Raw genomic sequence first — 23,492 nt, forward strand, 5'->3', positions numbered from 1 at the left:
CCCAACAAGACAAGTAATTTGGGTATGGGCCACATGTTCAAATCTCTAATGAAAGCTCCTGGCAATGGGACGAAGCGCAGTCATGGCACCAGTACCTTCGAAGCTCTATTCAGGCATATCTCTCTCCTCTCTTCCTCTCTGTTTGTTTGTTTGTTTGTTTTTTTTTCAATTCCCCCATCGATTCATATCTGAAGCTGTGACTCTGGTGTTGCAGATGACGTCAGCCTTCTCGTGGTTTTGCTCGACACCAACCCTTTCTTTTGGAGCACTGCTTCTCTTCCATTCTCCAAGTTTCTCTCTCATGTAACCCCTCGCCCATTTACCGACACTCTGCAAACCCTAAATTTCTGCCTAGTTTATGAGAAAAGCGTTGGATATGAGAAGGAGACATGGAATCTTGCAACTGCAAATATATAACAGCCTGTTAAAGATTATTTTTTGTTTTCATCTTTTACTTTCTTTCATTTCTCATTAATCCGACGAACCGTAAGGCGTTGATCGATTCTAAACATGGTAGATATTTACAGGTTCTAGCGTTTCTGAATTCGATTCTTCTCATCAATCAACTCAATCAAGTCGTGGTTATCGCTACCGGATGCAATTCCTGCAACTTTATTTTCGATTCTTCTTCTGTGCCGGCGAATCCAAATTTGGAAAATGGGAGAATGCCTGCTCTTTGTTCCAATTTGTTGCAGAAATTGGAGGAGTTTGTGACCGGAGATGAAAAATTGAGCAAGGAAGTTTTAGCGGCTGGGATTGGGTCTTCCCTGCTATCAGGGTCTTTGTCTATGGCTCTTTGCTGTATCCTTGATAATGATTTCACTATTGTTTTGAATGTGAATATTTGTCTTCTTAGAATGAATTTTTGACTTAATTCTATGAATAGATATACAGCGGGTTTTTCGAACAGGACCACTGCATCCTCAGCCTCGAGTGAGTGTTTATTACTTTTATTTCAAATTATAAATATTCGTATCGAACATTACCTATTCATATCATGTTCTGTTATGATATCTTAGTTTCGTTTTCAACAATTGAGTCATGTTTCGTTTCTTGGACTGGACTTTAATGCAACAGCAAACACCGGCCATTTCATATACTACATTCAACACAATTAAATGCAAAAGTACGTGTGGATAAGTGAAAAGAGACTTTCTGTTCTCGCTATGAAATACTCAGTATAGCATTGAGTTTGATTTGATCAGTTAGCTTGACTTGAATTCTTGGAAATACCTTTTATATAATTTTTCTTTATTGCCTCATACTACGTAGTTCCTAATATAAGTTTTTTATTTTTTTTATTTTTTTATAAGTGATAGAAAGAGAAATTTTGGTTCTTGTTATCAATACATTTCTCTGTTTGTTAGACCCTATCAACACTAGGCTCTAACTTGAGAATGAGTGTCAATATATGGCCAATCATGTTAGTTGTTGAATGGATGAATTAATTAACATTCAGCATCAATAAAGAGAAAAAAGGGGTTCAACCTAGTAACAATACTGGCAGTGATGAATCTGATGATGTTTTCTGGAATATTAAGGTCATTAAGAGAGGAGAGGATTTCAACTACATATAAAAAGATTAACTCAGAAAATCTCATAAATTTAGTGTAGAAGAAAAACACAATGTGCTGATATGAAAGTTGGTAAATGTTAGTCCCAAGGCCCAAGGTGACATATATTTTGTTGGACCTAGAAGTAAGATTCCGAAAGAGATTGGCTATGTGGAAACGTCAGTACATCTCAAAAGGGGAGAGGATTACCTTAATTCGAAATACCTTGTCCAATTTGCCAATCTATTTTATGTCTATTTTCCAGCTGCCTAGGGTGGTCAGAATGAGATTGGAGCAGATTCAAAGGGATTTTTTGTGGGGTGGTGGGGCTCTTGAGCAAAAACCGCACTTAATAAGGTGGTCGATTGTGTGTGTAGACAAAAGAAAAGGAGGGTTGGGGGTTAAGAGTCTTGGGACTTTCAATAGGGCTCTCCTTGGCAAGTGGGTTTGGCGCTTTGCAAATGAAAGAAAGGCCCTTTGGAACCAAGTGATTAGAAGGAAATACGGGGAGGAAAGAAGAGGGTGGAGCTCTTGTGAGGCTAGGGAGGCCTATGGAGTTGGGTTGTGGAAAGCAATGAGTAAGATGAGACATCTAGTAACCCCTTCTTTTGGCTTTGTGGTGGGTGATGGTAAGAAGGTGAGGTTTTGGAAAGACAAGTGGTGTGGAACCACCCCTTTGTGCGAGGATTTTCCTTCATTATTTGCTCTAGCAACTTCCAAAGAGGCTTGGGTGAATGAAGTTTGGACAGCCACGGGGGAAAGGGGGGGAAGTTGGACTCCTCGTTTCAATAGACCTTTCAATGATTGGGAGTTGGAAGAAGTGGAAAGGTTGCTTTGTTGCTTGGATGGGAAGAAAGTTAGTGTGGATGAGGAGGATAGGGTGAGGTGGATGGATTCAAAGGATGGGTTTTTTTCGGTAAAATCTTTGTATAGGGCTTTGCAGCCGGTGTCTCTTGTTTCTTTCCTTTCGAAGATTATTTGGAACTCTTGTGTGCAACCCAAATTAAGCTTCTTTGCTTGGGAGGCTTCGTGGGGAAGAGTTCTAACCTTGGACTGTTTGCAAAAGAGGGGTTGAGCTTTGGCTAATAGATGCTTTCTGTGCCAAACGTGTGAGGAGTCGATTGACGACCTCCTTATTCATTGTGAAAAAACAAGGGAAGTGTGAATGTTGATCCTTTTTTTTTTTTTGGAGTATCTTGGGTTTTTCCTTTTTCGGTAAAGGAAACTCTTTTAGGGTGGAGGGGCTCTTTTGTGGGTAAGAAGAGGACGGTGGCGTGGCAAGTGGAACCGTTATGCTTGTTTTGGGTCATTTGGAAGGTTAAGAATAAAATTGCTTTTGAGGATGGCGTGCTGTCCATTCAAAGGCTGAAAGTTTCTTTTGTGTATTTACTTTGGTTAGAAGCCAAATTGTGGATAAAAGATGGTCCTTCGACCTTAATAGATTTTATAGATTGGGTGTGTTCGCAATGAGGGAGAAAGTTTTTTGTTTTTTCCTTGTTGTTTAGGTCCTTTTGTAAGGGGGTGAGTTTCTCTATACTATAATTCTGTGGGTCGCTATTTTAGCACCTCTTTGCAATATATTTTTTGCTTATTGATAAAAAATAAAAATAAAAATTTGTTTGGACCTAGGAAAATTGGTTTAAAAAAGAATTGTACCATTTGAAATTTTGGTTTGGACATAGAAAATGTGTTAACCTTATTTATATCTCATCCTAATAATGGGTGGTGGGTTGCGAAGAGGTCCTACTCCGTTCAGATTTGAGAACATGTGGCTGAAAGTGGACGGTTTTAAAGGTCTTCTACGGGAGTGGTGGCAGGGGATTGAGGTGAGAGGAAGGGCCAGTTTCAGGTTGGCCTCCAAACTGAAGTTACTAAAGCAAAGGATTAAGACCTGGAATAGGAAGGTGTTTGGAAGGCTGGAAGTTAACAAAACTTCTGCCCTCCAGCAAGTGGAATATTGGGACGGAGTGGAGAGTGAGAGGTGTCTCTCTTTAGCTGAAACTGAGCAGAAAAAGGAAGCCAAGGACGCCTTTCAAAAATGGGTGCTGTTGGAAGAAGTTCATTGGAGGCAGAAGTCAAGGGAGCTGTGGCTTAAGGAAGGGGATAGGAACACCGGCTATTTCCATCGGATGGCTAATGCCCATCGTAGGAACAATTCCCTGGACAGGATAATGATTAATGGTGAGTGGCTGACTGAGGATCAAGAGGTGAGGGAGGGGATTGTGAATGCCTTCCAGAATTTCTTATCAGAAGAACCGGGGTGGAGAGCGGACATTGAGGGGTTGCACCTAAATCAAATTACTCTTCGGGAAGTTGAAGACTTGGAGAAGCCTTTTACTGAGGAGGAAATCCACGGTGCCTTGATGGAGATGAGGGGAGATAAAGCTCCAGGGCTGGATGGATTCACAATGGCTTTTTGGCAAGAATGCTGGCCGTTTGTGAAGGAGGAGGTGGTGGATCTCTTTAAGGAATTCTTTGAGTATGGGTCGTTCTCCAAATGTCTCAACACTACCTTTCTGGTCCTCATCCCTAAGAAAGGAGGTGCTGAAGACTTAGGGGATTTCAGGCCCATTAGCTTGCTTGGGGGGTTATATAAAATCTTGGCCAAAGTCCTAGCCAATAGGCTAAAGAAGGTGCTTGATAGGGTCGTTTCGACAGATCAGAATGCTTTTGTGAGAGGGAGACAGATTCTAGATGCGTCTCTAGTGGCAAATGAGGTGATTGACTACTGGCACAAAAGGAAAGAGAAAGGGTTGATTTGCAAATTGGACATTGAAAAAGCCTATGATAGTTTAAACTGGGAGTTTTTGATGAAGGTGCTCCGGAAGATGGGATTTGGGTCGCGTTGGATGGATTGGATGTGGTGGTGTATATCCAAGGCTAAATTTTCCATCTTAATCAACGGGGTGCCTGCTGGTTTCTTTCCAAATTCAAAGGGGTTGAGGCAAGGAGATCCCCTTTCTCCGTATCTCTTCATCTTGGGCATGGAAGTTCTTAGCACACTGTTTAGACGGGCCGGTGAGGGGGGTTTCCTTTCTGGCTGTAGGCTTCGGGGGAGAGGGGGTGTGGAGATGAACGTTTCGCACCTTCTCTTTGCTGATGATACAATCATTTTTTGCAAAGCGGAAAGAGAGCAAGTATCCAATCTAAGCTGGATCTTGGCGTGGTTTGAGGCGGCTTCGGGTCTCAGAATTAATCTTGCTAAGAGTGCCCTAATTCCTGTTGGGCAGGTGGATGAGTTGGAGGAGATGGCGGCTGAGTTAGGATGCAGATTGGGAGCATTGCCCACTGTCTATTTGGGGCTGCCCCTAGGAGCCCATCATAAAACTTCTTCTTCTTGGGATGGGGTGGAAGAGAGAATGAGAAGAAGATTAGCCCAATGGAAAAGGCAATACATCTCGAAGGGGGGGAGAATTACTCTTATCAAAAGCACTTTGGCCAGCATACCCATCTACTTTCTATCCCTAATACGTATCCCTACATCTGTCACAAAAAGGATTGAGAAAATCCAAAGAGATTTCCTTTGGGGGGAGGAAGTTTGGAGAGGAAAGCTCATTTAATTAAGTGGAAGGTGGTTTGTAGCCCTAAGGAGGAGGGAGGTCTGGGCATCCGAAAAATAGATGTATTGAACAAAGCCTTGCTGGGCAAATGGGTGTGGAGATACGCCTATGAGAAGGAGAATCTATGGAAAAGGGTGATAGGGGTGAAATATGGTCAAGAGGGGGGTGGGTGGAGGACTAAGGACGTTTGTGGGCCTTATGGAGTGGGATTGTGGAAGGAGATCATGAAGGAAGCTGATTGGTGCTGGGAGAGTATTGTGTTTAAGGTAGGCAAGGGGACCAGAATCTTGTTTTGGACGGATAAGTGGTGCGGTAATGAGGCCCTTTCTCATATTTTCCCTCAGCTGTTTACCTTGGCGGGTAATAGGAATGCCAAAGTAAGTGAAGTGTGGGACTCTAGCTTGGGTCAAGGAGGTTGGAATCTCAGATTGGCTAGAGATTTCAATGATTGGGAGCTGGAACAGATTGAAAATATGTTGAATCTGCTGAAGGATTTCAGGACTTCGATTGAGGAGGATGCTGTGAGATGGAAAAGGGAAAGCAATGGTGTTTTCGGGGCTAAGGGTGCTTACAAAATTCTGGTGGGGTCATCAGCTTGTATCTTCCCGAACAGACGCATTTGGATGGTTAAGGTGCCAACAAAAGTATCTTTTTTTGCTTGGGAAGCTTCGTGGGGGAAGATCCTCACTTTGGATAAGCTTCAAAGAAGGGGGTGGCAACTCCCTAACCGGTGTTTTCTGTGTGGATGTGAAGAGGAAAGTGCGAATCATATTATGTTACATTGTACAGTGGTTAAGACTCTATGGGAGATCGCTCTCGCCATTTTTGGAGTCCAATGTGTGTTCCCAGAATCAGTTATAGAAGTGTTACTTAGTTGGCGGGGATCTTTTGTGGGGAAAAAAAGAAAAGACACTTGGAATTCCATTCCGTTGTGCATTTTTTGGACGGTTTGGAAGGAAAGGAATAGGTTAGCTTTTAGGGGGGGGTCTTTAGATATACAAAAATTCAAGAATTTTTTTGTATGTAATTTGTGGAGTTGGGCTAGGGTGTACATTGGTGAGGATACTTATTCTCTTTTAGGCTTTTTGGAGTGGCTCGCGGCCACTTGAGGGTGGGTGAGGCTCTCCCTCTTTTTTGTGTATACCCCCTGTATACATGCGGCTTTTTAGCCTTTTCTAATATATTCTGATCGTTTATCTATCAAAAAAATATCTCATCCCAATAATTTTTTCAATTTGGTTTTATGTCCGATCCAATTAATTGACTTCGAATCAGGTTCTGATAAAATAATCCCTTCTTAGATCCATATGTAGGTCTTGAAATTTGAAACGATAAGTTAGCATAATCCCTCCTTTATTGGACTTTTTGTCCAAGTTTTTTTCTCCTCTATGGCTGTACAAGAGTGAGATGTAGGGGGATTCTATGTCATCTGTTATGGGTGAAACCTTGACATAGTACTTGCTCTCCGCTCCAGCCTTAAATGCGTGATAATGAAAGAAAAGAGTAAGATGACCACCTTTGGCCTTAAAATGTGGGATCAAGAGTGCATGTTTTGTCAGTCTTTAAATCCTGATGGTTCAATGGAAGTGTCATTCGTTTCCTCATTCTTTTCTTGGAAGTCTTTTTCTCTGAATTTTTAGTGTAAGATCTGTGGAACCCTATATTCAAAAGTTGTTTCTTGATATTTCAAATGTTAAGGTAGTAATAAACATCTAAATTCTTGCTTTCATGAAATCCTGGATGGACACCTACTTTTCCTACTTCCTGAATAAGAAAGGGCTGTTCATGCTTTCCCTGATTGAGTGAACTATTCTTTCTATTTGTAAGAGCATCTTTTGACACATTGAAAGAGGTTGTAGCAAACTCAGTTAGACATTTATATACTCATAGAATAATGATATGCATAAATTTAGCTATACAAGCTTATTAAGTTGTTACAAATTCTAATTTGTTTTACAAATCCATTTGGCTTTTATATGAACTAGTAGTTATTTTAACACAGTGTCCTTTTCTTTTTGATTCACACTATTCAATAAATGGAAATATTTCTATTCTTGACAACTTGAACTTGTCTCAAGTTGGTTCTATATTCTATCATAATAAGCTCATGGTTGTGACACAAGAGAATCATGATTCTTAAACTGTCTGGGTAAGAATCCTGGAATTGTAATTGAAGCATTGCATGATATAGGAGATTCCACAAATAAGGAATAGATTTTGAACATGACCTCCTCCAGTGGGTGTATCAAGTTGAATTTTCATGGTTGCTCATTAGGAAATTCAGAACAACTAGAAATTGGGGGAATGCTCATAGATCATGATGGAGTGCTATTGAAAGCCTTCTTTAAACATGCTAGAGTGGTCTAGCAATTAAGGTGAAGATTTTAGCCTTCTTGGAAGGCCTGAAATTGGTGAAAGTTGTGGGTCTTTCCAATCTTCTAGTACAGGGTGGGTGAATAAGAAAGAAAGAGGCTTGTGGAAATTTGATGGGTGACTTCACCAAATTTTTTATCTTGCTTCAAAGATGGGATGCCCCTTCTATTGGATTCCTCATTTCACTAATCACTTGGTAAATATCCTAGCAAAGCAGGACACCAAAAATTTGGTGTCCATTTTAGGGAATTTTCTCTCACCTGATTATTGACCTTCCATTTGGAATTACTATCCTGTGTTTTCTAGAATAGATAGTTTTGTCGTACTTTTGATTAGAGGTATCTAGTGGATGGTGTTTTTGAGGAAGGATTTCTCATCATTCTTTGTATGTATTTAACAGAAATATATTGGAAACCTGTCTTGCTTATACATTTAAAACTTTTTTTTTCCCTCTTCCACAATAGTATAAATTTTGGCCTATCAAGCATAGACGGCATGTTGATATTTTCATCTCTATCAAAATTGAAATTTTTTTGGTGCATACAAGTTTCGTGTATATCCAGCTGAAATGATTAGATATTATTTGAATTGCTTCATCTTCAAGTTATTCTTTTCCCACCTCTTCCATTTTTAACATTTGTATTGCTATATATCTCTAATGAAGTTACTGACATACAAGGGCAGATCTTATGCCTGCAGGGATCTCCAGATGGACCTGAACAGTATGTTCTAAATGAATTTTTGCATTATATGCAGTTTATTTTCATTGTGCTTTTACTCTTAAAAATTTATATTTTTGCAGATATGTTGCAGTGATGAATGCAATATTCTCAGCTCAGCGCTCAATGGTAGTGTATACATGTAAAAGATACACACACACACACATACACACACAATTTTTCCTTTTATTTTTATTATTTATTTATTGTAGGTAAGAGGGGTTGGGGTGGTTGGTTTATTTGCTGTTGGTTTGGTGGGGCTTTTATCTATGTCATTTCTTTAAGGATTTTTCTTTCTATAAGAACTTAGAGAAATTGAATTTAGAATTAATATCTAGACTGGGTATCTGAAATGAATTCAAACAGTCTCTGCTATGTTCTTATTGCAAATTCCTTTGGCACAATCCTTGTCCCCACATGCCATTTTTCTCTGTTGCCATATTTACTTCTGTTAGTTTCTTGTCGTTCTTTTGTGACCATATCTTAAAGAAAAAGATATGGCTTGGCCTACTTTTATTTAACACAATAGAAGCATAGTTTCTTATTGAAAAAAAAGGGAAAAAAAGAAAAGTGTTGCCTATTATTTGTGGATGTATCAAGAAGTAGGCAAGCATATCCCTTTTTCATATCTCTATTTTTCCACGATAAAGGTACATCTGGTATTTGAAGTGTTCTTCCTTTGCCTAATTTTTTTGGATAGGCAAAGACGCAGTAAAGAGTATATTAAAAGAAACAGGGAGCCCAATGGCAAGCCCAAAGCATACATGAGGTGTACAATAGGCACCTATAGGCTAAAAACAAAAGGAAGAGGGATACAAAAAACTTACCCACCCTCATCTATAGCCCACCCACACAAAAAATAAAGAATTAGGCCTGTCAACAATACAACACTTGGACCAAGACCACAAATTGCTAACAAAAGAAAATTTCATCATTTGGATCGAAAGATCCTCATTTTCAAATGCAACCCTCTTTCTTTCCCTCCAAACCATCCAAAAAAGACATAAAGGGGCTGCTCTCCAGACCTTCACCCATTTCTTGCCCACAAACTGCCCATGCCACCCGAGAAGGATCTCCTTCACTGATGAAGGAAAAACCCATAGTACCCAAAAAGGTTAAATAACAAGTCCCATAAAACCCTAGCCTTGGTGCAATGAATTAAAAGATGATTTATAGACTCTTCGGCAACCCCACAAAGGTAACATCTGTTTCGAAGCGCCCAACCCCTCTTCTTTAGTTGGTCCAAAGTTAGAGCTTTACCCCAAGTGGCTTCTCAAGCAAAAAAACCGACCTTAGTAGGAACAAATGGGCTCCAAATAATACTTTTCAGGAACGAGACTGTGCTGCTACCCTCCAAAGCACTATAAAAGGATTTAACCGGAAAAATTACCACCCTTTGCCTCCTTCCACTGTAACTTATCCTTCAAATTAATAGCCACTCTCTTTCCTTACAAAGAGAAAATGAATCTCTCTACTATTTCCATCTCCCAATCATTAAATGGTCTCAAAAAGCGTGGATTCTAGCTCCCATCCTCTCCCAAAGTATCCTAAACCTCCGCCACCCATGCCTCTTTGGAAGTTACCAAAGCGTACAAAGAAGGAAAAGAAATGCTTAGAGCCTCGTCTCCACACCACCTATCCTTCCAAAATCTCACTCTTCGTCCATTCCCTACAAAAAATATGAATTTGTCTTTCATAAAAGGTTATTCCTTTCTAATTTCCTTCCAAAACCCCACACCATACCCCCCCCCCCTCACTTCTCGAGTACACCACCCCCCTTCTTCTACCCCATACTTTCTATTAATAACTTGATGCCATAAAGCCTCATTTTCTTCCACAAAGCACCAACTCCATTTACCTAAAAGGGCTCTATTAAGTTTAGAAAGACATCTAACACCCAAACCGCCCTTTGTTTCATCCGAATATACAATCGACCTCTTCACAAGATGAGACTTCTTCTCCAACTTTCTCCCACCCCAAAGAAAGTCCCTTTGAATTTTTTTTAACCTTAGCCTTACTACTCGTGGCATACGGAGCATAGACATGTAGTAAATGGGTATGGTTGACAACGTGCTACGAATAAGGGTAATCCTCTTTCCTTTAGAAATAAATTGCCTCTTCCACATGGCGAGCCTTTTCCGGAACCTCTCCTCCACCCCATCCCAACTCGCAACTGAATTATGAGCAGCCCCCAAAGGAAGTCCCAGATAATAGGAGGGCAGCTGATGTAGGACAACCCTAGGATGGTTGCCTACACTCAAGGGTAGGTGGGCTAGGGTTTTATTTTTAGGGTGTAAGGAGAGGAACAAGGAATAAACTTTATGGTAGAGAAAATTATAAGATAAGAAATAGAGAGAAAGAAGAAACAATGAAGAAAAGATGGAAAACCTTAAAGTCTCACTAAGGCCTTCTAGGAGTCTCACCTAGAAGAAAATCAATGGAATCTCACCATTGAGGGTTGCAACCTTGCAATGAAAGAAAGTATAATATTATTCATCAAAATTCATCCCTTTGATTTACATTGATTAGCCTATTTATAGGCTTCTCTAAAAAATCCAAAGTCTACTAGAACTCTAATAACCTATTATGATTCTAATTTTAATTATAACATTCAAAATCTACTAGGACTCTAATAACCTATCATGACTCAAATTCTAATTATATTATAACTCAACTAGCTAATCCTAATTAGACTCCAACAAATACCAATCTCAATTCAATTCTAATTAATATTAATCCTACTTAAAGTTTACTTAGGTCTTCCCTTTCTTCCTTGAATAAACTTTAAAAGGCTTTCCCCCATCAGCAGCGCCCCCACCTTGCAGCCTAGTTCAGACGCCAATTCTTTCACATTATCAACCCTTCCTACCGGAAGAATTTTGCTGTTGTCCAAGTTTATTTTCAGACCTGAAATGGCTTCAAACCACATCAAAATCCAGCTCAAATAGACCGTTTGCTCTTGGGAAGCTTCACAAAACACGAGGGTATCATCGGTGAACAGTACATGTGTTAATTGAACCCCACCTCATGCCCTTCCCTTAACCTTACAACCTGATAAAAAACCATACCCTCAGCTCTATTAATGAGGTTGGTAAGGGCCTTCATCCCAATTACAAAAAGGTAGGGGGAAGGGGATCTCCTTGCCTCAATCCCCTAATGCTATTGAAGAAGCTTGATGGAATTCCATTAACCAAAATCGAAAAACTCGCTGTGGAAATGCACCAACTTATCCAGCTTGCCCACTTCTCCCCAAATCCCATTTTTCACATCATGATGAACAGAAAATTCCAACTAATGTGGTCTTAAACCTTCTCTATATCCAGCTTGCATAACACTCTATTCTCATTCATTTTTAACATCGAATCTATGGCTTCATTAGCTATCAACACAGCATCAAGGATTTGCCTTCCTTCCAAAAAAGCATTTTGGGTTTGAGACACTACTTTGCTTACCACCTTCTTTAGCATGTTAGCTAGGACTTTAGCCAACAGCTTGTAAAAACCTCCTACCTAGCTGATAGGTCTGTAATCTCTAAGATCATCAACACCTCGTTTTTTTGGTATTAAAACCAAGAACATAGTGTTCAGGCTCCTAACGAATTTCCCCTGTTCATGGAATTCTCTGAAAAAACCCAATACTTCCTCCTTCACGAAATCCTTGTTAAACTGCCAAAAGGCGATAGTGAACTCATCTAGCCTAGGGACTTTGTCCCCATTTAGCTCGCACAGTGCAAGGAACACCTCCTCTTCACTAAAAGCTACCTCCAACTTGGCTACATCCTCATTCCCTAAACGATCAAAGTCCAATCCCGCCAAGCTAAGATGCCAATCACTCGGCTTTGACAATAGACTCTGAAAAGCCTTAGCCACACTCTCCTGGATCTCATTCTCCTCTGTACACCACACTTCGTTAATTTTAATCTTTCTCAGCCAATTACTCTTTTTGTGCGCGTTAGCCATCCTATGGAAAAAGCCTGTGTTTTTGTCTCCTTCCCTCAACCAAATTTCTCTTGATTTTTGGCTCCAAGAGACTTCCTCCATAAGCACTCATTTCTTAAATTCCTCCTTGGCCTCCTTTCTAGCCTCCCCTTTTTCCATATATAACTCTCTTGATTTCTCTTGCTCGTCCCAAAAAGAAACTTTCTCTAAGGCTAGAGTTTTATTAACCCCAACTTTTCCGAACACCTCCTTGTTCCATGTTTTCAAGCTGGATTTGAGGGCCTTCAACTTCTAATGTTCTTCCTTTGTCTAATATATCATGATAGCCAATATTAGCTCCTTCTTCAAGATTATATCACTACTTGATTGCTTGCTCAGCTGTAAGGTCCAAAGTGGACCACCAGCCTCCTTGTATATACATAATTGCAACATTAGAAATTGCATTCACAAAATTAGAGTCCTCATTCAAAATAGTTACCAGCATGATCCATTACTTCTTTTCTTTTTGCTAACTGTTTGTGGTGATTTTAATCTATGAAAAAATGCCTATTTATGAATCCACCTGAGAAAAATGCCTATTTTATGCATTTTCAAGGTTGTTTGAGATGCATACTTAGTGATAAATCAAATTCTCTTCCTGTGATTATGGAATTGGGCAGCAAATAGCCCTTTTCGGTTACTGGAGTGAAGCTTGGAGATCTTTTTGGCCAACAGCAAGTCAAGGTTTAGAAAGATGTATATTCAAAATATGACACGATATTGATACAGAATATTATCTAGAGTTGCTTGGTTTTTGGTCCTTTACACTGTAGTCATATATCTGAGTTTATGGGTTGCCGTTGTTCAGTTTCTTATTCAAAATTTTATGCATTATTAATGATATTCATGTTCATGACATTGTTAAGTTCTCTAAACTGTTGACATGTCCCTAATCTGCTCCTTACTGCAGGTTCCCATAGATTCTTGTGTTATAGGAGCCCAGCATTCTGCCTTCCTGCAGCAGGTATTATATGTTTTGCTTCTATTGTTGCTAATCAGATATATCATTAGCAAGAACTCTCTGTTTACTTTTACCGATTGTTCATGGTGCATTTGGTGGCAGGCTTCTTATATTACTGGGGGTGTGTATCTGAAGCCCCAACAACTAGACGGGCTGTTTCAATATCTCTCGGTAGGTTGTCGGTTAGGCAACATGGAAGCTACTTAAAGTTTTGTTTTTGATCATTTAACTTGCATGTTTCCAATGATCGCATCAAAGAGCACTTAGTGTTGAGTTGAAAATGTCCTAAATGTTCCTGTTTATTCTTTATGCCAATCAAGCGCTTTCTTTTACTCAAATTAAAGATCTATTATCATTACTTTTGATAAAATGCCTGAAGATTTTCTCATTAGGGGCAAAAAGATTCACCACTAAGAGGGATTCATTGTGGAGGCAGGTGATTGTAGGGAAGTAAGGGGAGGAAGTGGGGGGATGGTGCTTGAGAATAAGGGAAGGTTAGGATTTGTAGAAGCTAATTTGAGATGGATGGAAAGCTGTTAGCAGTAGTACCAGTTTTAAGGTGGGGCAATGGATAGAGGGTGAAATTTTGGAAGGATAAGGTGATGTGGTGACTCATCATTGGGAGTCTTTCCCCAAGTTGTTTTCTATAGCCACTACTAAAGATGCTTTGGTAATTGAGATGTGAGAGCATGAAAAGGGGGATGGGGGGTGTTGGAACACTTGCTTCATAAGAATGATCCTTGGCTGGGAGCTTGAGAAAGTGGAAGATTTCTTTAGGAGATTGTAGGGTTGGACAATTAGTAGGGAATTAGAGGACAATATACTGTGGTTGAGTTCGAAGAGTGACAATTTCTTGTTAAATCTCTCTACTCCTCTTTGTCCAATGGAAGAACGGAGGTTTTCCCTTCGAGCATGGTTTAAAATTCTTAGGTTCCATTAAGAGTGGTTTTTTTTTTTTCCTTCTATTTGGGAAGCAACATGGGGAAGGATCTTAACATTAAACCAACTCAAGAGGGGATGAATGATCACATTCTTCTCCATTGCACTAAGGTAGTCATCTTGTGGCTACTCATTTATGCCCTGTTTGGAATAAAATGGATGATGCATTCCTCAGTTAGAAGCATCATAGGGATCCTTGTCGAGAAAAAGAGGAAGAAAGTTTGGATATGAGCTTCTTGGTGTTTATTTTAGGCCATTTGGAAAAAGAGGAATAGCATTGCTTTTGAAAATATTGAAAATATGGATCAAGCAATCAAACAATCCTTTATGTATAATTTCTTGGGGTGGGTTAGAGTGTACATAGGTGATTACTCAATGACCATGGTGGACTTTATTGATTGATTGAGCTCTAAGTAGGGAGAAAGTGTTGTTTTTTGTGTCCTTCTCCTCTTTGTATGGCCTTTTGGCGTCTTTGTATACACCGTATAATACTTTTGTGCACTCTTTGGTAGGTGCATTTAGTAGATGTAAAAAAGTTAGTTTCCAGTCTCCATCTTCAACTTTTACACTCTAAAGGACTAAATGCTAAGCTAAAGTTCCTATATATGACTATCCTCTATCCTTATAAATAAATATTTCAAATTTTTTGTGATGCATAGGCTCCCTCATTTCCTGGCTATGTAAGGGATTTTGTTTCAATAGTGGACATTGACATGAATTTTCTACCTCTTGCAGACAGTATTTGCAACTGATTTGCATTCTCGCCGCTTTCTACAACTTCCTAAGCCTGCAGGAGTAGATTTCCGTGCCTCGTAAGTTAAACTTCTCTCTAACATTTATTTACTTTATATATGTCTCCATATGACTGAATATTTCCCTGTTTTTCCGTTCCATTTTTGAAATTGCATTATGTACTCTGGACCATTATGTATTATTGTTATTTACTAACTGTATTTTCACTTGCCTTTTTTGAAAAACATTGGCAAGAAAAAATTCTGTTGTGAGTCTGATGACATTCCTTGTATTATTTTTTTTGTAGTATGGGTATGTTTTTATTTTATTATTTTTTATTTTTATTTATCTCTCTCTCTCTCTCTCTCTCTATATATATATATATAATTGGTCTTCTTAAGAAATTATCTTGAAAGTGTTCTTAAATTGGTATTCTCTGTCAGTGCTGTTTTAGGATTAGAGCAACAAATGTAAGTTATCACTTATACCAGGTGTAACCTTTATAAAAAACCTTACTGTTTCAACATCTTTTTCAATTGCTTGAATTTTCATCTAGTCTGGAGCATGATCAATAGCTTACTTTCCTAACCCTCAAGAACAGGGGGACATATCTCATTCAAAGTGCCTAGTAGGACCTGGCCTACAATGAAATTCCAATTCTTAGGTATGTAACAGAGATTAAATTAACAAGAGTTTCATGAACCTTCTTTTCCTCACTTGCTGATTCTAAGATAACAGAATGCATCACACTATTACACTTAAGATGACGATACTATAAAGTTAAGTTTAGCCAGCCTGATACACATTGTTGGCCCTGCAATGTTAACTTTAGCCAGCCTGATACGGATTGTTGGCCCATTCCTCAACAAGTGATTGGACAAGCGGTAGTTTAACAATAAGATTGTGATTTTTGCCTCAAGATTTTTCTCCTTCAGATTTTGGCTGCAATTGATTATTCCTATTACTTTTAGGAATTATTTTTTTAGGAAAAAAATGAAATTTTATTAATAAAAATTGAGGTACTAAGATGAGGATCAGAGTTCCTTGTAAGTAAAGTCAAAATAAGACAGATGGACCTATTTGATCCCTTTTCTAGCACCTGTAACTCTGGCCAAAACCTCTTTCATGAAATGAGCTTAGCTCCAGGATCCACTTCTCTGTTCTTGAACTTAAGTAAACAACAGATGGACCTATTTGATCCCTTTTCCAGCACCTGTAGCTCTGGCCAAAACCTCTTTGATGAAATGAACATAGCTCCGGGATCCACTTCTCTGTTCGTGAACTTAGTAAACTACAATGAATAAACCAACTCAATCTGCATGTCATTTTCTGTGGGGGCATAAGCTCTCTAGGTATTCCATAATAGCAAAAGCTATTCTGTGACAGAAAAGCCCTCAGCCACTGATTTAAGTTAACATGCTTGGGTTGGATGTTAAGCTTATTTGTTTTCTCCTTTGCTTTCTTCCTGTGGTTGAGCCCACCCTAGTTAAATGTTTTGATTAGGTGATTAGTTTCATGACCTGGCCCAATAAAAGATTTCAATTGAAGTGATGAATTTGATTTTTGAAGTCATATCTTGGTGCACTGCATTACCCCCCTCCTTTTTTTCTTCTTCCCCCCTGCTTTTTTTTTTTTTTTTTCTGAAGATTTTGGGGTGGGTGTGCGTTGGTTTTGTATTTCCATCCTAGTTGTATTATCCATTTACATTCTTACACTCTCTCACTGAAATTCATCGAAACTGTGGAACTTGCAGGTGTTTTTGCCATAAAAACACAATTGATATGGGCTACATATGTTCTGTCTGTCTGTCTATATTTTGTAAGCATCACAAGAAATGTTCGACCTGTGGGTGAGTGGATTCCTAGTCCTATACTTGCATTGCATATTTGAAATGCTTTATCCATGATGAGTCACAGTAATGCCAACTAGTTGTAAATGAACACAAGTTTTTGTTATTCTTCTTTTTTGTCTTAACAATAACATGGTCATAGATAGACCATAATGTACAAGGTGGCACATGCAGCCATCTGTGTAGTTGGGGTAAAAATTTTGTTGACTTCAGTTGAGTTTGATGCAATTTCCTTATGTTATTCATTGTTTGCTTAAGTCAAAAGTTTCTTTAATCTGTAATTCAGGTTTCTTAGAGATTTCAAACTTTGACACATTTGCAAGAAGTAAATTTTGATATAATTATGTCATAATTACAATGTAAGTTAACTTGTTTGTGACATAGTGAATGTTCTTTGTAATTGGTTTCTTCTCTTTTCACGATGTGGGATGTGGGTTGTTGAGGGGTTGAGGATGTGAGCACGTTCTGAGTTGAGAGTTCAAAATTACTTTACTGCTAGCCACTGGAGGGTATGGAGTCTGGACAATTTTGGAAAATGCGAGGTGGGTCAAGTGCCCTACAAGGGTGTGAAAAGAAAGAGGAAGCTCTCTTTCTAGATGTTCAAAACGGAAGGAATGCAGATACTCTTTTTTTCTTCCAGCAATTAAGGAGGATGGAGGACCAGTGAAGCAAAAGGCTTTCCATGTGCAATTAGTGATGAGGTGATGTGATAGTTAAGAAATGTTCTAAGTAATTATTTGCTATATGTCATGCAAACAAGCTTTTAAGGTATAAACTGAGTGATTTAGCAAAGACTGATGTGTTAAAAGAGTATGGCACTTGATTTGTATTCATGCCACCAAAATCAGAAGTCTTCTTCAATTAGATAACTAACTGAATGGTTTAGGGAGCAGAACAAAAAGCCTCATGTGATCTTTATCAACTTGGGGAGAAGCACATGATAGGCTCCTTGGAGAAATAATACATAGGTGAAAGAGAGAGAGAGAGAGAGAGAGAGAGAGAGAGAGAGGAATTCAAATGGATTCATTGGGTTGAAGAAGGGGGGAAAATGAAAAGAGTTCGAACAGATTCATGGATGTGAAGATTGTCATTAATTGTCATATAGTAGGTTCCCCACAGAGATAATATGCAGGTTAAGGAAAGGGTTCAAATAGATTTATGAGTGTGATGGAGACACAAGATGGGCTTGTAGCAGATTCAAAATGACCAGGATTTGTATATTATGATTAGCATGAATAGCCTATTTTTGCCCTAATTGGAGTATTTAGTGTTAGCATATTTGAGGTCTTATGCTGTACCAGAGTTGACAATGTAGTTTTTTCTATAGACAAATATGAATAAACTGATAGGACCCTAACAAAAGGGGACACAACCTTGGTACACAGAAAGCATAAAAGGAGCACCCAACAAGCAAAAACAAAAGGAAAATGAAAATGAAACCCACAAACCTTTGGCATAGCACAACAATTCAATGATGTATAAGAAAGTTTTTCATCCCCTAAAGATCTCTCAACCATGCAAGCCAAGAGCTAAGGAGAGCATTTTGAAAGCTGCAGCTCCAACAGTTCAAGAATATCAAATTCTTGGCTTTTTGTTACTTCCTTAAACCCCAGAACAAGCTTAGAGGGAGTGAACCAAAATGTAGTTTTAACTCATAAGATAAAATTGAATTAAATACCAAAGTCAGAATTGCAAAGAAGAGGGAAGTGCCGGTTCCCCATGGAGGCGAAGTCTTTTGAGATCTCCATTGAGGAGGTCTCAGGCAAGCTAAGAGGTGTTATTGTGGAGGGGGGAAGAGGTTGCTCCAGTTGGATTAAGTTTGGAGATGTGAGTCTTAGATGTTTGCTTGAAGGAGTAGAGGCTTGTCGTAGGGAAAAGGAGTTGTTGGTTTGCAATAAGGTATGGAGAGATAATGGAAGGGCCAAGCTTGAGAGGTGTGCTAATGGAGTCGGGGGGTTCATTCTTTGCTTAGTCTATGATGTGGAGGCAAAAAGATTTATTGTGATTTTCCTTGTAGGAAGAGGGTTGTTAAGGGGCTGGTCCATTCTGGCTAGTAAGCTTGGATCCTTAGGGGTGAGTTTTTTGCATTAGGTTGTGGGGCAGTCTAGTCTAGCGGTGAAGAAGGTGTTGGTGGAAGAGAGCATAGTGTTTTGTTTGGAGGAAGGTTCTTTTGTAGAGGCAGGTGCAAAGAAGTGGAGGGCTTTGGGTGATCAAGTATGGGTCCAATTAACTGAGGCGGGAGTGAAGGCGAGAGAGTTACACTTGACGCTTTGTGTGGTGGGGAAGTGTGGGGATAGGTCTAACTTGGAACCTTGGCTACCTGAGTTGAGGAGGTGGGTGGATGGAAGTTGGGTTGTAAGAAAAAAGGTTAAGAGTTTCTACCTTGGGGGGGCCTTTATGCTGTTTTGAGTTTGAAGACGAAGAGGATCTGGCCTCGGTCCTTGCAAGGGGATCTACGAGGTTTGAAAATACTCCTAGACCTAGTAAGATGGAATCCAAAAGTAGGTTGCTCGAGGAAAGGAGGGTTGGTGAGAGAGGAGTGGGTGAGGGTGACAGGTCTTCCTTTGCACTTGTGGTGTTGGGTGTTGTTTAAGAAACTAGGGGATAGCTGTGGTGGTTTTATTGCAATGGACAAAAACACAACCTTCCTTTGCAACAAGCAGTGGGCAAGGGTGTTAATGAGATCGGATAGGAGGAAGAAGCCAGTTTTAGTTTGGATTGTGGCGGGTCACTGCTGTTTTGCTGTTCAGCTCTGGTGGAAAGTCCCATTATGGCTGTCATAAGTGGTCCAAGGCGAGAGCTGTGTTAGACAAGAGGTTAGGGATGAAGATGGTGGGGTGGCACGTGATGGTCTTCGTAGGAGGGCTGGTTTGTTGCCGGGTCAAGGAGATAATGTGCAAGGAATAGGGCAAGTGTCGAGTTGCAGAGGCTTGAGTGAGGAAAGGGTGCCAATCCTTGAACGGATGAGGGGGAGTGGCAGAGAACTTCAGTGTTATTAAGGGAAGCATTAATGCTTGCAACAGTGGGCTTGCAAAATTGGGCTCACATGGGGTGATGGGTCTTGATGGTGGGCTGGTTGAAGTGGGCTATGGTGCTTTGGAAGGTTCAAGCCATGGTGTTAAGCCCAATTTGGGATGGGATTCTTCAGGGGTAAAAGATGTTTATTTTGGCTTCTGCTTAGATAGTGAAGCTGGGAAGTTGTCAACGCTTATCTCTCTAGCAAACAAAGCTCTTCTCAATGAAGCTTCGAGGTTTCTAGGTACTTCCTCTGACTTCGTTTTTCCTTTGGGGTCAAGGGCTTCTTCTTCTCCTTCTCCATTTGGGGGTGGGGTGTTAGCCAAGCCTTTGGAGAGAAGAGCTAGGGCTTCTAGGTCTACAGTAGGGAAGATGGACCTTTTGTTTGACCAACCTAGGTGGAACCCTTTGAGAGTGGTTTTGGCGGATGGAAAAGATGTGGAAATGGCTGGGTTGAGTCCAAACAATGAAGTTGCGACGGAGGAGGGGTTTAAGGAAGTGGAGTCGTCTGAGAGGGCTCCATACACTCGGATTAGAAAATTCACTTTAATTTTTTACATGTATAAACTTACTCATATATATAATTTAACTTACAGAAGTATGACAGTGCAACATAGCATGTGGTAGAATGTGTTATATGGGAGTAGCTGCAGGACGAACTTGATTTGGGCCAACCATTGGACATGGGGGTCAATCTGGTTTGTCTCAGGTCATGGTAAAATATAAAACATTGCCAAAAGTAATAATACTGACGCATAAAGTGTTTATGCATGTGTCTGTATGCATGTGAATGCATGATAAACCTAATTAATACAAAATAACTCTAAAATTGCTGCCAATTTAAGCACCATTGGCCAAGAACGGGCCTCATCCAAGTGAGATGGGAAATCTTCTTGACCAGCAAACCTGATAAAAAAAGTCGATAGGCCATTTGTGAACCTTAATACAAGTTTTATTCATTGTTTGATGCCTCAGAGAACCCAATACTAGCTGTTTTTGATGTCACAAAAATGATTCTCTAGATAGTCAAATTTTGATTCATCTGTTAAAGAAATATAATGCTCTTCTGTATTCTGAGATTTCCCATCTATCAAATTTTTTGGGGACCCGCGTCCATCATCATTTCACCTCTCTTGAGTCTCTACATTTTGTGGGAGTGATGCAGGTCAGTTTTTGGTCAAGCCCAGTCTGATGGTAACTCAGCAACAGACCGGAAAAGAAAGACTCCAGAGACATAATTTTGCAATTCTAAAATGTGAGGGTTTTTTTAATGATTTATATTGGTTGTGACTTTCTTGAGTTATATATTTCATTCTTTTAAGCCACTGCATATTCTTGTTTGTCCGGTTTTCTAGGATTGGTTTCTGACTTCCCATACATATTTTTTTCCCCATGAGATTCTGGGAAGCTGGCAAATCCTGCTTGTGAATCAGTGTCTTAGATCCATACCTACAATTACTGTTTTAGAAATGTGGAGGATGAAGAGAGTTTTGACAAAAAATAATATATTATTTATATATATTAAAAAAAAAATCTAGATATAGATTGTGCTCTAAAATAACTCCCAATTTAGTTTGTTTGAACTACATATACCTCCACATGGTTGAAGTTCTTTTTAATTTCTTTTTTCCTTGTGAGAAAACTGTAATTTTGAGTTGCGTTTTGGGAAAAATTACAAAATTGCAGTGACTAGCTGTATTTATAGAAGAGTATAATGACTAGTCAACAATTGCTACAATAACCATAGTTAACGATTACGGTTCTATGTCTTCGGTAACTGCTGTCACCAACTGCATTCTTTTGGCAGTTACTTTTTCTCCAATTTCTTTGTCTGCTTTGGTTTGCCTTGTCTCTTTAGATTTTTGTTCCTTGTCTGTTTTTGGATTTAAGGTAACATTTTTCTTAATCTTTTTTAATAATTTATTTTACATATTAATATGTGGTCATTTATATAATATATATTGTATATTATTATTATTATTATTATTATTATTATTATATATTTATTTGCAAGGTAATTTTAATAAATTATTATGATTAATTAATCTTATGATAAGTTTATTTAATAGATATTTTATTACATGTAGTAAATTACCTGTTTATTAATAATGAAAAATTAAATTTGATATTTTTTGCTTGGTTAATATTATCAAGTATTTAGTATTTAATTTTTGCATAATTATAATTATGAAGAGATAATTAAAAGGGAAATAACAATTCACCTCTAACTATGTCTTTTACCCTCTTTAAATTGGGTTCACTTTTATCAATATACTTGTAGAAATATATATATCATTATTGATTAGCATGACATAGAATAATATATAACTTTCAGACAAGGAATAAAAATCAGAACAGGTAAAGAAATACTGGCTGCAGTTAATGAAGACATAAAATTACAGTTTTTGATTTTGGTTATTGTACTTATAGTTGTTGACAGCAGATATTATACTCCTCTATAAATGCAACCTGTAATTTTTCCTAAACCGCAACTCTCAATCACAGTTTTCTCATAGGAAAAAAAAATTAAAAATAACTTAATCTACATTGAGGTCTACATGCTCACATGAACTACATTGAGAGTTATTTTAGAGCTTAATCTATATCTAGCTTTCTTTTTTCTAAATAATATTAGTTTGGGTCAAAACTTGTGAAGAGATATGATTAAAATTTCTGGACCAACATCCCCAACCTGTTCAACCCCAGCATAAATGCCTAAAAAGAGCATTTGAGACCGGGCTGACAAATAGATCCCCACCTGCCCAAACTCAATACAATTGTTCCCAAACTAAATACAACTGTTTAGGAGCTATCTTACAGAGTAGTAGTTTCTGAACCACAGTATAGCTCTCCTTCCTGACCTGGGCCATGGCTTTGTCTGTATCAGTGCTTATGCTCCTTTTTGGCTACAAATCTTGCTGCCCTACCAATCTCTCGAGTAGAGTGCAGTTTCCGGCATCACCAGTGCTTGACGGCCAAGAGATGCTAATCTGAAATTTGTGGAGCCCAGTGCAAAGTATGGAATGGACTCTGAGCAAATATTCGATGGGTGAATTTTGATGAATACCAAGCAACTAGGCAACAGAAAACATAATTGTCTGTTGTAGATTTCCTCTTTGTTGGTTCTTTCACCTGCTTGACCATTTTTTTTATTCTCCAAGATTTTGGAAATTTTTATCATGTAACGTATAGAATAGTACTTTCATGTGGCATCTTGTTGTGTGATTGGGTTACATTATACGTACTTCTGGAATTAATATCTTATTTATAATCATTGAAAAGTATACTTCAAATTCTAACTTCTGACTGTGTTAACACATCAGATGCACATGGCCGTACGGTTTTAAAATTTCATTAGGCCAAACAAACCAAATATTCCCCCTTAGCTAAATATGAGCTTGCGGCCGAAGTCATTGAAGTCATGTTAAGATTTTTGAAATTATAAAATACGGTTAAGATGTTTTATAAAATAATAATAGATGACACATCTTTTTCAATAGGGCCGGTTCCTGCAGAATAGAGGACTTGAATAAGTCTTTTAGACACAAAGTTACCTCTTTTCACAAGGTTAGGCATGAAAAACAAAATGCTTGGCAATGAGATAAAAGAGGGTTATAAAGTCCGAATCACCTTGCACCAATTGTTTTGTGAGCTGGAGCATGCTCTCACATTTCTACAATGGCAAGGCAGATACGACGGTTGTTCCTTCAACCTATATACCAGTTAGGTGCTTATCTTGGGGGCCCCCACTCTTTACTGCAACCAGTAACACACAAGTAAAACAAGATAAAGAGGCCACCATTCTGTCCTGCAA

General features: G+C 38.9%; 1 protein-coding gene across 1 annotated transcript; it reads left to right on the forward strand.

The window, feature by feature from the left end:
* On the forward strand, positions 1–22,977 carry LOC100253978 (general transcription and DNA repair factor IIH subunit TFB4). Its single transcript, XM_002284429.4, has 12 exons — positions 1–113; positions 215–303; positions 528–801; positions 887–933; positions 8,171–8,208; positions 8,289–8,334; positions 13,093–13,146; positions 13,246–13,314; positions 14,818–14,894; positions 16,568–16,663; positions 20,844–20,933; positions 22,566–22,977. The coding sequence occupies exons 1-11, from the start codon at positions 65–67 to the stop codon at positions 20,914–20,916; spliced, it is 912 nt and encodes a 303-aa protein (XP_002284465.2). The 5' UTR covers positions 1–64; the 3' UTR covers positions 20,917–20,933; positions 22,566–22,977.
* The last annotated feature ends 515 nt before the right edge of the window (positions 22,978–23,492 follow it).

This window comes from Vitis vinifera, chromosome 18 (genome assembly GCF_030704535.1).
Source record: "Vitis vinifera cultivar Pinot Noir 40024 chromosome 18, ASM3070453v1".
Classification (NCBI taxonomy): domain Eukaryota; kingdom Viridiplantae; phylum Streptophyta; class Magnoliopsida; order Vitales; family Vitaceae; genus Vitis; species Vitis vinifera.